A 14,537-nucleotide genomic window follows, 5' to 3' on the forward strand; every position below is an offset into this window, starting at 1 on the left:
ATGGGTGGCAAGAGGCGGGGCAGGAGCGGGGGGCTTTTGTATCTTTGTATGAAAAGGTGTCAGTAATCCCTGCTCTTGATACAGATTGCTTGTTCTTATGGTATATTGAAGATAAGTCACTGTAAAGGTATGGGTGGATGATGTTTCTAGAAGTATCTACTGCATACAGTTCATAGTACAGACACCTTGTTCCCTTTATGCAATTCACAAAGTGTGTAGGTCAGTGAATCCATTTGGATACTGTGACAAAGTTCCTCCTCTGCCTTGGCGGGTCTTGTGCTTATTGGTGGATTTGCTCGCCTTGGAGGTTCACAGCAGCCCTCAATTCGGCCATTTTCGTGAACCAACAGTCCAGGTCAACTCCTCCTGTGTCTGATCAGAAGTTGGGAGATTTGGGGGGAACCCGGGCCCACCCTCTACTCCGGGTTCCAGCCCAGGGCCCTGTGGAATGCAGCTGTCTTGAGTGCCTCCTGGAACAGCTGTGCGACAGCTACAACTCCCTGGGCTACTTCTTCATGGCCTCCTCCCAACACCTTCTTTACCCTCACCATAGGACCTCCCTTCCTAGTGTCTGATACTGCTTGTACTCTTCAGTTCTCCAGCAGTACGCCTTCTCTCTCTCAGCTCCTCACATGCGCACCACAAACTGAAGTGAGCTACTTTTTAAACCCAGGTGCCCTGATTAGCCTGCCTTAATTGATTCTAGCAGCTTCTTGATTGGCTGCAGGTGTTCTAATCAGCCTGTCTGCCTTAATTGTTTCCAGAAAGTTCCTGATTGTTCTGGAACCTTCCCTGTTACCTTACCCAGGGAAAAGGGACCTACTTAACCTGGGGCTAATATATCTGCCTTCTATCACTCTCCTGTAGCATTCTGGGCCGACCCTGTCACAATACCTAAGATACTGGCTATCATTTTTTAAGATTCTTACTAGAGCGAAGCTCTAATTTATACCAATAAAGAGATTTCTCATCACTGTAGTATTTGGGCACCCTTCAAAAAGAAGAAATGTATTGGATTTTTTTGTAACAAAATAAATGCATACACACCTGAGCAGTCTCCATGACAGCAATCACTGTTTGCACCACTATCATTGCCTCCCCTATTCCTCCTTTCCAGAATAGAAATAACCAGGCTTTAACCTGTTCCACACATACAGCCTCTCTTGGTTAAAAGCACTGAAGCAAATTCCTGTTCCCATTGAAGTTGATGGCACAACTCCAATTTTCATTTGTTGGTTTCATTTGTTGGCAACTGGTTTTGATAGTTGGTGGGTCTTGCCCATATGCTCAGGGTCTAACTGATTGCCATATTTGGTATCAGGAAGGAATGTTCCTCTGGGTCAGATTGGCAGAGACCCTGGGGGTGGGGGGGGTTGCCTTCCTCTGCAGCATGAGGCATGGGTCACTTGCAGGTTTAAATTAGTGCAAATGGTGGATTCTTTGTAACTTGAAGTCTTTAAATCATGATTTGAGGACTTCAGTAACTCAGCCATAGGTTATGGGTCTATTACAGGAGTGGGTGGGTGAGGTTCTGTGGCCTGCAATGTGCAGGAGGTCTGACTAGACTATCATGATGGACCCTTCTGACCTTAGAGTCTATGATTTAGTGGGTTTAAATGTGAAAAAGGAAAGGCTGAGCACAAAAAGACTCAGAATATTGCTAAAGCAAATTAACTTGACAGCACAAAAAAAAGATATTCAACTCTAAAAGCAATTTTAACTTGGAATGGTTTTCATGAAATAGCTTTCTGCACAGGTGGGATAACTCCGCCAAATGTTTTCCAGCAAAACAGCTTTAATAAACTGTGATAGGGAAATTAGTGATTGTTAGAGCTGATCTGTGACCTTTTCAGGAAAGGTCACATCACAAAGTGATAGTTAAAAGGGAGGGGGAAATCACAACCTATATAGCTAACTAAACTCAATGCCATGTGCACTGTTTTGTAGCTTAAATATATAGTTTATTTTACTTTGGTAGAATTGTATTTGTGCCATAATGTATTGATTGTGCACACTAAATTCTCTACTGCATGCTAACTTATAGATCAGTTGCTGGCATGGAAAGGGAAAATGAAACCGGATTTTTAGGCAGCCTTGGCTGGAGAAGACAGATCATTTAGCTCTGTCTTTCCGAATCACAGGAAAAGCCATAAAACTTCTCCAAACAGGAATTCTTTCGGGACACTGGGTAAGGCTCTGAATTTGCCTGATCCCCATGTGCTATCAGGCAAAGTCTTTTTATTTTTAGTAGGACAGAGCTAAAATTTGGCCTAAGTAGAGACAGTTGAGTACTGTATGCTTTGAGGTAAATATATTTCAGGGGATACTTGGAATGTCCCAACATAGAAGCCAAAGAGAGGAAAAATCATCAGAAGTTAATGCATTTAGTTTCATCAAGGTAAACTTTTGTCTACTACTTCAATCAATAAAGGAAATAATAAAAGAAAGTTTTACCTCTTCTGGAGGAAGGCACTGAACCTTTGGTGTTACTCCATAAACACTTGTAAGGGCTTCTTTTATGGCTGTCATCTGAAGATTTAAAAGCCAGAGAGCGCTGAAAGGCATATAGCATCACTTCAACAAATCCCATATTTGTACCATCACAAAAAGCCTTTTGCATGAAAAACTACTGTAAACAGCTATACAGTTAGAAGAGATTGCTTATCTGCAGCAGGTCTGAAGCTACCCACTCCTTCTAGCAGCAATACATTAAAATGATTTTATAAGTATGACAGCTTCTTACCTGGTAATAGGTACTGCTTGGCTTTATCCCAACTTTCAGGAGACAACTGAAATGAATAAAAAATGCCTTTTGTGGAGTAATACATCTTACATTTTATGGGAGTCACTGCATGTAGATATGCTACAGCTAACCAATGGATAAATGGAAAATCCCAGTGAGGGAGCTAGACAGACAGATTAAAGCAAGGGGAATGGGAGAAGCCTCCCTCTCCTTTCCCGAGCTTGAGTAACTAGCATTCCCCTTACTCCTTGGCTGGTGCAGTGAGAACTCTCCTGCTGGAATCAACTTTAACCATTAGAGCCAGATCCTCAGTTGTAGCTGGGAGAGGGGCCCACGGCATTCTCTGCGCTCCCCAAATCCATGGGCTATGGTGTGTCAGTCACGTGATACAGGTTAGAGCAGCATGTCACATCTCTTTTTCCTCATCTGACCAGAGGGAGGGAGAGGAATAGGAGTTGTTGTGGTCACTGTGTGCTACTGGAAATCCCTGTACACAGGGAGATTTGCCAAATTTAAGGTCACTTTATACCAGTGGAAGAGCACAAAGCAACTGGAGTGTGGCTCAGGATTCAGAACCATTGTCAGCTGAGAATAATCAAACAAGTTTTCCAGTTAATTTAATATTAAAAGCATATTTTTAAAGTAAGTCATTCAATAAAGCTAAGCAGGATAGGTGGGACGAGCCAAAGTACTTTAGTGGATCCCTGTTTTAGACATCTGAGTCCATGTTTTAGGAACCCAAGTCCCTCTTTTGCCTCCACTGCGATCCTCAATACTCCCACTGAACCCTGAAGGCACCCACGCTCACTCAGCACCTACATTTTTCCATCGTAAAAGTTCTGTAGGCACCTATGTTCCTGCCTCTGTGCATGTTCATTGCTGTCTTCCTCTAGGTGTTCAGCCATCTATCTCCTGCCTAAGTCCCAGAGTGATCTATGAACCAAGGGAAGATAGTCCTTAGCCCACCTAAGCAGAGGCAGTGCCCAATCCAGTAGGTGTGCTCAAAAGGTCCCATTCAAAATTCTGCCAAAGGAGGACGAGGTGGTGGTGCTGCCGCCTACCTAATAACTTTTAGCCCAGTGTCTAAAGCACTCGCCTGAGAGGCGGGAGACCCCATGTTCAACTCCCCCCTTTCCGTCAAAGGGGGAGGAAGAATTCAAAACAGGGGTTTCCCACCTCTCAGAGTGCTCAAACCCCTGAGCTAGGGGTATTCAGATGTGGGGTTCTCTCAAGCTCTCCTGACAAAGCTGTTCCACTGTGGATAAATAATGAAAGAATGGTTGGAACAGGTGGACTGGACCCGGGGTCTCCCAGGCTGATAATTTCATGTAGGTTTCACATGAGACATCTGTATGCTGCAAATTTGCACATTCAAGCAGGGAACGGAGAAGCTGACAGCCTGCTAGTCACTACATGGGGGGTATTTTTAAAAGTGCTCCTAATTAATGTATACCTAAGGAGCTGGGACAAGTTGTTATATCCCATCTAAAAGGTTTTTTTGTGTAGCCACCAGTGTGTTGGAGCAGTGAGATGGGATCATCCAATAGGAATAAGAAGACATAACACAGTTAATTGCTTATGAGTGCATGGTGGGGGCTTTGGCATTGGTTGACTTTGGTCTTTCAGGCTGTCCTCTGTTTCTATTGGATCCTTCCTCTATAGTTCCTAAATCCTAGTCTATTATTCTCTCTCTCAGAAAGCTGAACAAGAGTTTTGCACTTGACTTGTCCTTTTCCACTAAGGGAAACGATGGATGCACTTTATTTTATAAATGTCCTGAATTTTTTTTATTGGCCCTCCTATTGTAAAATTTAGTTTCTCAAGCACAGTGTTGTATATAGGTTTTTAAAAATCTACAAGAATGTTTCTGGTTACATAACAGTACTTCTAAAAGGTATAGTAGCCAAAACTTGACTTCCAATTTGACTGTCTATTATAACACCATGCAACCATCTCAGGCCCTGATCCTGCAAATGCCTTTGCATATATTTAACTCTACTGCTGTGAGTAATCCCATAAAAATTAGAAGGGCTACTCACAGAAGTAAAGTTAAGCACATGTGTAAGTGTGTGCAGGATCAGGGCTTCAGTAAACAAATGGCAGCCTATGGTATCTAAAAATGAATCTACCTCTAGGGCCAATCCTGCCATTCTCACTGCAGTCAATGGGAGTTTTACCTGAAAAGGATGGCAAAATTGGATTCATTAGAGACAACGAAGAAACTTACTGACTGAAATGGAAGTTGGATTGGTGCCTAGTATTGTGTGATGAGAAAAGGAGACTGTACTACAACTTAAAATGGTAGCAGAATAATCCTTGCTCTGGCTCTAGAGTACATTATTAAAGACAACTGGCATCAACAGTCATTTTTCCACTGCAGAATGACATTTTTAGGGTTTTTTTCTTTGTTGTTAAGTGTACATCAAAGCCTTTTGCACCACTAAAATAATAAACCAACAGAAGGGGTAGATTTCCATACCTGTTGAGGTCAAGTTTTTGGTAGAGATCCAATGTTCTACCAAAATATTTCTTTTGAGAATTAAGAGGCTCCACTGTGGCTGCACAGGTCCCATGTTTCTCCCACTCGTGCTTCCTAAGGGAACAAAGCTAAGTTCAGTTTTTAGGAGACATGGAATCTGCCCAGGTATACTCAAAGAGCTAAGAGAAAGTCCCTTTAAGATAAAGCATTCTTATCCAAATATTAGTATAAGAACAAGCATATGACAGATGAAGTTAATAACTGAAACAGGAGAAAACCACCACATCTCTTACAAACAACTGCACATATAATCAGCTAGCGAAGGCAAAAATCCCACTCCAAACCCCCCAAATCCTCTTCCTGTATCGCCCTGCACCTCAATACAAGTCAGCAGAGATACTGATTTCTACAAATACATCTTGTTCACTTTGCCACAGGTGCCAGGTGCGAAAATGAGAAGCCTCCCATTCCCGGTGCCAGCATCTCAGACTGAGACTGGATTAGATGTGATAAGGCAGAGAACCCTAGCATGTCGTAGAGCACACAAGACAAAGAGAAAACATTGCTGTAGGAAGGCAGATTTTCACAGTTCTATTAGTGCAAATTGCTAAGGAAATATCAGGATGAGATAATCGTTTGATCAAAAGAAGAGAGACGCTAACTTGCCCACTGACTGAGACCATAAATGTTACAGCCAGTGGCAGAGCTAGGAACAGCTACATTTTACACATTGGGCTTCAGGGTTTTGTGGATTCTGAATTGTAACAAGACTTACAAAGCCATCCAGTAACAGGATGTATTTTTCAAGTCTGATAACAATTTAGTGCCACATACAGTAGAACGTACAATACAAAAGCCCTGCCTTCATGAGATTTTATTATTTAGTACAGAAACAGAGTTCTATCTGGCTGGTGAACTGGGAACATTTTTTTTCAGTAATACTGCATGAGATAGTTTCAGACTGTCCTATAAACTATACAAGAGAGAAAAAGAGGATGGTCCATTGGTTAAGGTACTAGTCTGGGACTGGGATATCTGTGTTCAATTCCCTATCCTTCAACAGACATTCTGTATGACCCTGGCAAACAGATTAGTATCTCTGTGACTCAGTTTTCCACCTGTAAATTAGGAATAAGTAATACTTCCCTACCTCGCAGGAGTGTTGTAAGGATAAACATATTGAAGATTGCGATGTGCCCAGGAACTATGGTGATGGTGGGCCATATAAATAGCTTACACAGATACAGAAAACCATCTGAAAAATATGCATTGTGGGCTAACTTAGGTAAGCAGAACATACCCAAGTTAGTCACGGCTTGACAAAATTTAGTCATATTAGTGAGATAAAAAATGTATTATGAGAAATGAGTCATGTTCAGAAAGTTAACCTTTGAGAATTTGTTTAAAGTGTTAACATTTCTAAATTTCTTTTAGTATAAACTTTAGTGAGGTCTTGTACACTATGGTAGCAGGCCATGCATCAAATCGAATTTTAAAAACAATGAAGATGTCTGAAAACCTGGTTTCTTACTATAATGTCAAGGCTATCAGTATCCCAGAATGTAATGCAAAAAAAAAAAAAGGCCAGACTCTATTTTGTCAGTGGACTAACACATACAAAGCAGGAGATTCAGCTGTATCTTAAGGCATATTTACTGTGAAAGATGCAGGTGTGGAATCTTTAACACGGACATCCTTTTCCCAAAATGTTCATTAGTGACTGGGGTTAAATAGATGTCAGCACAAAACACAAAAAGCTTGTCATGAATGACTAAAAAAATCCCTTCACTTTTGGGATGCCTTGCTTTCAATCCCTTGACTCTTGTGATGCCCCCTTTATACATCACAAAGAAGGGGCATAAGTCCAGTTTTTTTTCTTCTTCAGGATGCCTTTGAGTTATATGTTTACAATAAAAGTTAAAGAACTTAAAGTATGAAAACTCTTATTAAATACTTGGAATTGGAAAAAACGACATTTACTTTTGAGCTGGGAGTGAGTATGAAGACTGAGTTCAAGATTTGGGGATTGGGGGTGGTTATGTGTAACTGGAAGACTGTAGAAGTACTGAAATTAGGGGGTTAGAATGAAAATGTTTCTCACATTGCTATAGATTTGTTTCTTTAGAGTCAATACAAATGTGACAAATCAGAATCTATCTGTATGTATCCATACCAAACTACAAACCAGAGGGTCTGCAGCTTTGGTGGAACTTTAGAAGCATGCAGCAGCTGCTTGGAAGAACTGCTGATAGTTTCAGGGCCTGGGCAACCGGACTGTAGTGTCTCCACTGCCAAGAGCTCTGCCCAGCACAGCAAGAACCCATGGGACCCAAAGTTTGGGTTCACTACAGCATGGTGAGTGTCCAGGATGGGGTGCTTGCCCCAGCTTGTAACAAAAAAATTAAGATAACCCTTCTTAAAGAGAAGCTACCTATTTTGTACAGCACAGCTACATGAAAGAAGAGAAAAGATGTAGAAATAATTCATTCTTTTTAACTGTTGAGTATGGGAATGTGGCATTTTACCTTCACCTCTTCCACTTAACACAAAACACAACTAAGGAAACTATGGAAACTGCAGAGATCCCTAGTGAAAAATACAAGACCAATTTCTTTCTTCTCTAATGCTCAGGAAGGCCTTGATTTCTCAAAGCACTTGTGTGGCAAACAGCAAGAGAGGCAAGGTCACCACACTTGAGCATCAGCTCATGCTTGTGCCGAATATGGATGCAAGACAGTCCTCTGTACAGGCAGAAAAGAGTAAATAAACAAACTACCCAACAACAAACCTCTTGTGGATCTCCCTGACCCTCAGCAGCATGGGGGGAAAAAAAGAGGTAAGGCATTACTGCACAACAGGTGTGTCTGAGGACACGAGTTCAAAGGCTCAGCATTCAAATGGAGTACTCAGTGAGACAGTCCCTCTTTTGATTTCCTTCTGCTAATGGGCATGCATGGGGACTCACTTATGCAACCTGCCCTGCTCCATCACTTTTTACCGTGTGCTGACATCAGTAATTCTGCCTCTGCACTACGCAGAGCTGCAGAATGCCCACAATGCAGCAAAAATTGTTATGCTCACCATTATAGACGGAAGATGGGGTGTCCAAACAGCACTGCAGAGTTCTGCTCCACTTTACAGGAGCACTGAAGCCTGAGTGTGTATGGTAGACAAAGCTAGAGTCATATCGGGTGAGTCTGAGAACTAAACAAATGCAGTTGTTCACAGGCATGTAGATACTGAGGGAGGAATAATGAGGAGCTGCAACACACAGATGTCCATAACTTGCAGTACTCAAAGGGGATTAGATGCAGATAGTTGCCAGGTCTGTTGATTCTTTCTTCTGCGCTGTACACATTTGGGTTGAGCCTACAGCCTTATATGTTTGGGCTGAACAATCTTTTCAAGAATTTCCCTCTAAACAATTACTCCACAAGGGACACTTTCAATTTAAAAATGATAAATTGTAGAATACATATATTTCTCTTTCCTATGTTACTAAGATCTTAGATTCTTAAGTGGAAGGATTTTTTAAAATCCATTTACTTGTCACTTTCTATGCTCTTTAATATAATTCTTTCATTTAGCTTTCAAAAAATCTATTTAGTCCATTTCACTTTTAGGTCTTCATGCTGAATTTTCAGGGTTTTATATTCTAAAAAGGAATATTTACAAGGAATGCTTATTTGTTTCATTAGAACTATTTTAACTACAGTAAAAAATGTGGAAGCATTTCAGCGGTGTTAGGTTTGCTAAAATCTTGTAGATTCATAAAATCTATAATTAGAGCCATATTTAAGGCAACACTGTCCCTTATTAAACAGCTCCCAGTATTAAAGGGAAGGATTTCTCACACAGTCAACTAATACTGGTCACAGAAAAAGAATTAAAACATACCTAAACCAACTGCCATATTGCTTTTATACTGCTGGTATCCCAAGGTTATTTCAACTTTTGGCAAGACTGTTGTTGGCTAGCTTTTGAGTTAGAAATGCTAAACAGCATCAGTAGCCATGATGAAATATGGGACTAGAGCGGATTCAAAGTTTTGAAGGATTTTTTTTTCATTTTGATCAAATAGCCGTTTTTCACCAACAAACTTGTATGAAAATATTTCACTTATGTTTATCAGGACCTGCTGTCCACTACCATGATATCATATCTTGACTTTCCCCCTCAGAAAAAAGAAACAAGCTCCTACATTCACTCTTCAGGCCAAAAGCTCCCAACTGTTTCAATGAGCAAAGTGAAGTAAAGAGCAGTTGATCAGGGTGCAGGAAGTGCCAGTTCTGTGGCATGTTTGTCTCGCCCTGGAACTAGGCGGGGATTGGGCTTTCTATGTAGGAAGAGGGCAGGGTCAAAAGGACAGCCACTCTCCCTGCCTGCTTTATGATACTCCCCCGGAGAATTTTCAGTCCGATAGGTTGAGATAAACTACCCAATCCTAATGGAAAGCACCTCAGAAACTAAGTCAGTGAAGGATTTTAACTCAGCAGCTGGGAGAATCTAATAAAATACTGAATGAGTCCATTAACTTTTTGGGTTGAGGTTTTGGGCAGGAAAGGCTCTTCGTTCACAGGCATGCTCTATTGCCTTTTCACATCTATACAAGGAACCCGTGGTGTGAAACAGACTTACAATGTCTCTAGTGAGCCAGCAACTTCAAGCATTTATCAAGGAGATATGAAAAATTAATACATTTTGTGACAAAGCTCTGTCCTTGTCTCCGTGGGTCCTGCACTTCCCGGTGGATTTTGCTAGCCTCAGAGGCTCACTGTGACCCTCCACGTAGCCCTTCTCTCTCTAGAGGCAAGGGTCACAGCCTACTGAGCCATTTTCATCATAAGCCAGCGAGGGAGGTGAGGAGACGTTATCCTCCCTTGCACAGTCTCTGTTGTCTCCCAGTCTCAGTGATTCATCAGGAGGGCAAAGGGGGGAGCCCGGACCCACCCTCTACTTCGGGCTCCAGCCCAGGGACCCTAATAGTATCAGCTATGGTAGCTGACTTTTTAGAAACAGGATGCGTACAATTCCCTGGGCTACTTCTCCACAGCAACCCACACTTCCTCAAGATCCACTTCACCCTTACCTCAGGGCCTCTTTCCTCGTGCCTGATATGGTGTATACTGCTCAGTCTCTCCAACAGCGCAACTTCCTCCTACAGCTCCTGACATGCATGCCCACCTGACTAACTGGGAGGCTTTTAACTAGTTTCAGCCAGCCCATGATTGGCTTCAGGTGTCCCAATCAACCTAGTTGTCCTCCCTGCCTTCTGGAAAGATCTTAATTGACCTGGAGCAGCTGCCATTTGCTTATTCTGGTAACAGGGATTTCTTTAGCTTGTGACTAATATAACTGACTCCCATTACTTTACTATAGCCATCTGGCCTTGCCCCGTCACAATTTGCAATGGGAGAAAGAAAGAAAATAGTTTTTATCTTCCCTTCTTTGACTGAACACAGAGAAGATATGGAAACCATAGTAACGAGCTTAGCCTACTGCAAACACCAAAGACCTTGCAGAATACTATACACAGTAAGAATCATGTTTATCCTGTTACTAATATTACTAATGTTACTAACTGCAGTCCTGCTTTCCGAACACAGTCCTCCGTCCTATAAATGTGACCTACAGTCTTGATTCCCAGAACTATGCCCTTGTGTTTAGCTGTACTAAAATGCATGTTGTTAAGTGAGGACATTTTACAGTAAGTTCTACAGAGGAATATGGATCAAACCTATCTTTATCATTATTTATTGCTTCACCAACTTGTGGGCCATCTGTAAATATTAGCAACACTAATTTTATATTTATTTCCAGATTATTGATAAAGATAATGAAAAGAAAAGAAAGGGAAAGAACAGGTCCCTGTGGGAAACCATAAGAAACACCAACATTGGATGATGACTCCCATTTAGGGTTTTGGGGTTTTTTTTTAGATCTATCAGTTAACCAGTTTTTAAATAAATCCAATATGGGCTGCACTGATTTTTGTATAGTGCTTTTACAAAACAAAAACAAAAAACAAAAAAAAACACAAGAAACCTCCGGATATTGTGTGGAGCTACATCAAAATGCCTTACAGAATTATATGTGTAGGATGTCAACACAGTTACCTTTGTCAACCAATCTTGTAATCTCAAAGAACACTATCAAGTTTGTTTGACAAGAACTCACAGGTTCTTGATTGGTTGTTCTCTGCACCTTCATATACTTCTTGTAGGAGGAATGTCTCTCTCTCTCCTTCCCTCTCTAAATGTGTGCCATTTTACCAGTCCTATAGGAATGTGTGATACACCTACAGGAGGTCTGTATATGACACTTATCAGGTCTAGATGACTGCACTGACTGTCATGGTAGTCACTGGGACACAATAAAGGCGTAAGGGCCGACACAGGTAAACCTTTGGAAGACTGAGGCCAGAGATTCTGCTTTCATGTAAATATTAATATTGACAAAGAATAAGAGACACAGAAGGAAAGTGCAGAATCATTTCTAAAGTTGTTTTTCCAAGGTTTTCCACGCAACTCCAGCAAGCATCTGAAGCCTGGTACCAAAGGCTCCTTCAGATAGTCATTCAGAAAGACTATAAAATACATCCAAAATTATTTTCCATTGTAGCTTGAACTCACCAGAACTGGGTGCGATTAGGAGATGAATGGAGTATATCAGGCCAGTAGTGTCTCATGTCTGGCAAGAGATCCTAGAAATTAAAAATATGTATCTACCCTGAAAAGTGACTTCATACTCAACATACATAAATGGATACAATTTCAAAAGATTGCCCAATTACTTAAAGATTCTTGGCTGAAACCCATTATATAAGTGAAAAAAATTATTGCTAGGTGAGTAAGAGGTTTTATGTGCTGATATGGTTAAAATGTATCCTTATGGCTGTTTCAGATGCAAATGTATAATTAGATTTTGAAACACTGTACAAAAATATTTCCTTTCTTGAAATAAGATATGTTTCTGTAACTGTTTAATTAACTGATTAATTTCTGCAACCCTACAGAAATCCTGTTAAATTGTATGGTTCCTGTCTTACTCATCTCCAGACTTTAATCCCCCACCCTGTATTATAAAGCAATGTTTGACTGAAAAACGGACTTTTCCGTTCTTTATGGTTTGAAAGAAGTCAAATTGATCATAGAACTTACTGTTCAGCTCTCCTTAATTTGCATTCTCTGCACCCCAGCTTGCAGATGTACCTCACCTCTGGGAAAGGACAGGCTGCAGCCACCACTGCTTTCAATTCCCTTATTGGTTCCATCAGGGGAACAGCTTTAAGCAACAGATGACGCTCAACAGGAGTCCTACTACTGGATGCTATGTGGAAAATGCACTCCCAGGTGCTGGGCCGCCCAGCAGTACAGAAGTTGCAAGGGGTGCACTAGTTGTACCCTCCCCTCCAGAAAGATTTTTTGCCCCGGGTGGCCCAGAGCCAGTGTTCTGCCAATTTCTACTTGAAAAGACAAGGGAATGACTCAAGCCATGTGTATATACAAAACCAATGGTGATTTGAGGGAGTTGTTGAACTTCATCGAGACTTAGAATAAGGGAATAAAGCACCTAATGAATGTTGGAATGGGAATTTTTAAAAGCGTAACCATCTCAGATCACAAATTAAATCAGAAGTGATATGCTATGAAGTTATATATATTTGGGATTTGAAAACGTAATTGTGTTCAATCCTGCTCAGAATTAACATTTTAATTTAAATAAATTAAATTACCTTAATTTCAGTCACATTGAAGTGCCATGTTCTATTACATTCGTCTACTTTATCAGGCCTAGGGAAGAAATATACAAATGAAAACAGAATGCCCACTATTAGGTACTGGGTGGAAAAAGTCATGTCGCGGAGCTACATTTCAAAGTTACAAGATTATAGCTTTGAAATTTGAGTTTAAAAATCCAAGGCACCCAAGTCAATCTCTACAGCATTTTAACCAACACAAACACATTAAAATTTATTACGTGCTAATTGTGTCTGAACTCTTCTAAGTGCAGAGGACCCTGTTGTGCCCTTCACACCACTTTAGCTATGCATAAAGTTCCTGAGTGGTGTGGAGGATTTTGCCTGGGTCCTCTCCAATGAAGTCAATTCCACCCTAACTGAGTCACTCAACTTATGATTCCCAGACCCACACAAATTCTAGCTGCCTTGGACCCTAGCTGTGATGCTGTTGACAGTTTTATAGAGGATAGGCTACTAATCTGTTGTATGTTTTCTTGCAATCACTTATATTTTTAATGAAAAGCCTCTACATCTTCACAGAGATTCCAGCCAGTTGTTTCCTTTGAGACAGACATGTTTTTCACAAATTTCTATGAGTTTTTTGTAACAGGTTTAGACTCCTGAGGCCACACTCAGTCATGAGACACTAACAAGTGCTCTGAACTCGGAAAAAGAGGAAGCTGTATTCCTTTACATTAGCAACTTTGGAAATAGACTTTTAAAAAAGAGCTTATTCTGCAATTTGATTTGTGTGCCTGCACATGATCACCAAGCATGTGAGATCATATGTCAGCAGTGTACTGAACTATACAACTTTGGTCTCTGGCTAGAGCAGGGTTCTTATATTTCAATACGCTACACATTCCTAAGACTCAGTGGAGCATCCACCAGCACAAAAAACTAAACATCCTGGTAAGTTAGAGGTCTGACTTGAACCTGCAAAGGCACAAAAATTCAGTGATAAATGGGATTTTGCTCTGAAAACTGCCTGTGGAAAACATGATAACTTCTCCCTCCTCAGGTCTGCTCCTTGTATGTATTCAAAGTCAGATCAGCAGACAAAGTATATTTTTTATTATTATTCTTTTTAATTCTGCAGAGCCAACAGAACAAAGAAGAGAGAATGAACTGAAGTCTGTTTTTGGATGCATCATCATCAGTATTGTATACTAAGATCTGACCAGTTGTATCTGCGAAGATTCCTTTGATGGTAACTGGTTGCTGAGGCACCAACAAGAGCATAATTTGAAGACAATGGAATGGGAATACAGAGGGCTTAACTGGACCTGTGGGATTTTTATTATTGGAGAAGGAAAAAACCGATCTTGACTCTCAGTGCCTGATTCTCAACTTGCACTGGTTTTACACTCATGTAAATCCATTGACTTTAGCTGATTTACACGAGTAGACAATTGGGCCTTCAGAACCCAAGTGAATTTGTAGGGCTGATAGAAAACAGCATTTGTACTTGTAAACGAGCACATTTAATAAGGGAATTGTTTGGACACAACAAACGTGTAACCCTCAATCCCATGTTTACAAAGTCATTTTTCAGATTAGAAACACACTTCAAA

At 40.8% G+C, this 14,537-nt stretch overlaps 1 protein-coding gene across 4 annotated transcripts in view; it reads right to left on the minus strand.

Annotated features, from left to right (window-relative positions):
* The window catches only part of RNASET2 (ribonuclease T2), an 81,289-nt gene that overhangs the window by 46,889 nt on the left and 19,863 nt on the right, over positions 1–14,537 (minus strand). For 2 of the 4 annotated variants that reach the window (XM_073337911.1, XM_073337912.1), the window contains exons 5-9: positions 12,958–13,015; positions 11,855–11,925; positions 5,223–5,336; positions 2,744–2,789; positions 2,455–2,554 (exon numbers count right to left, since the gene is read on the minus strand). In XM_073337911.1, coding sequence (XP_073194012.1) covers positions 2,455–2,554; positions 2,744–2,789; positions 5,223–5,336; positions 11,855–11,925; positions 12,958–13,015 — 389 coding nt within the window. The remainder of the gene's footprint in view (positions 1–2,454; positions 2,555–2,743; positions 2,790–5,222; positions 5,337–11,854; positions 11,926–12,957; positions 13,016–14,537) is intronic. The other 2 variants (XM_073337909.1, XM_073337910.1) reach the window with 1 other exon arrangement.

The sequence above is a fragment of the Lepidochelys kempii genome, chromosome 3 (genome assembly GCF_965140265.1).
Source record: "Lepidochelys kempii isolate rLepKem1 chromosome 3, rLepKem1.hap2, whole genome shotgun sequence".
Classification (NCBI taxonomy): Eukaryota; Metazoa; Chordata; order Testudines; family Cheloniidae; genus Lepidochelys; species Lepidochelys kempii.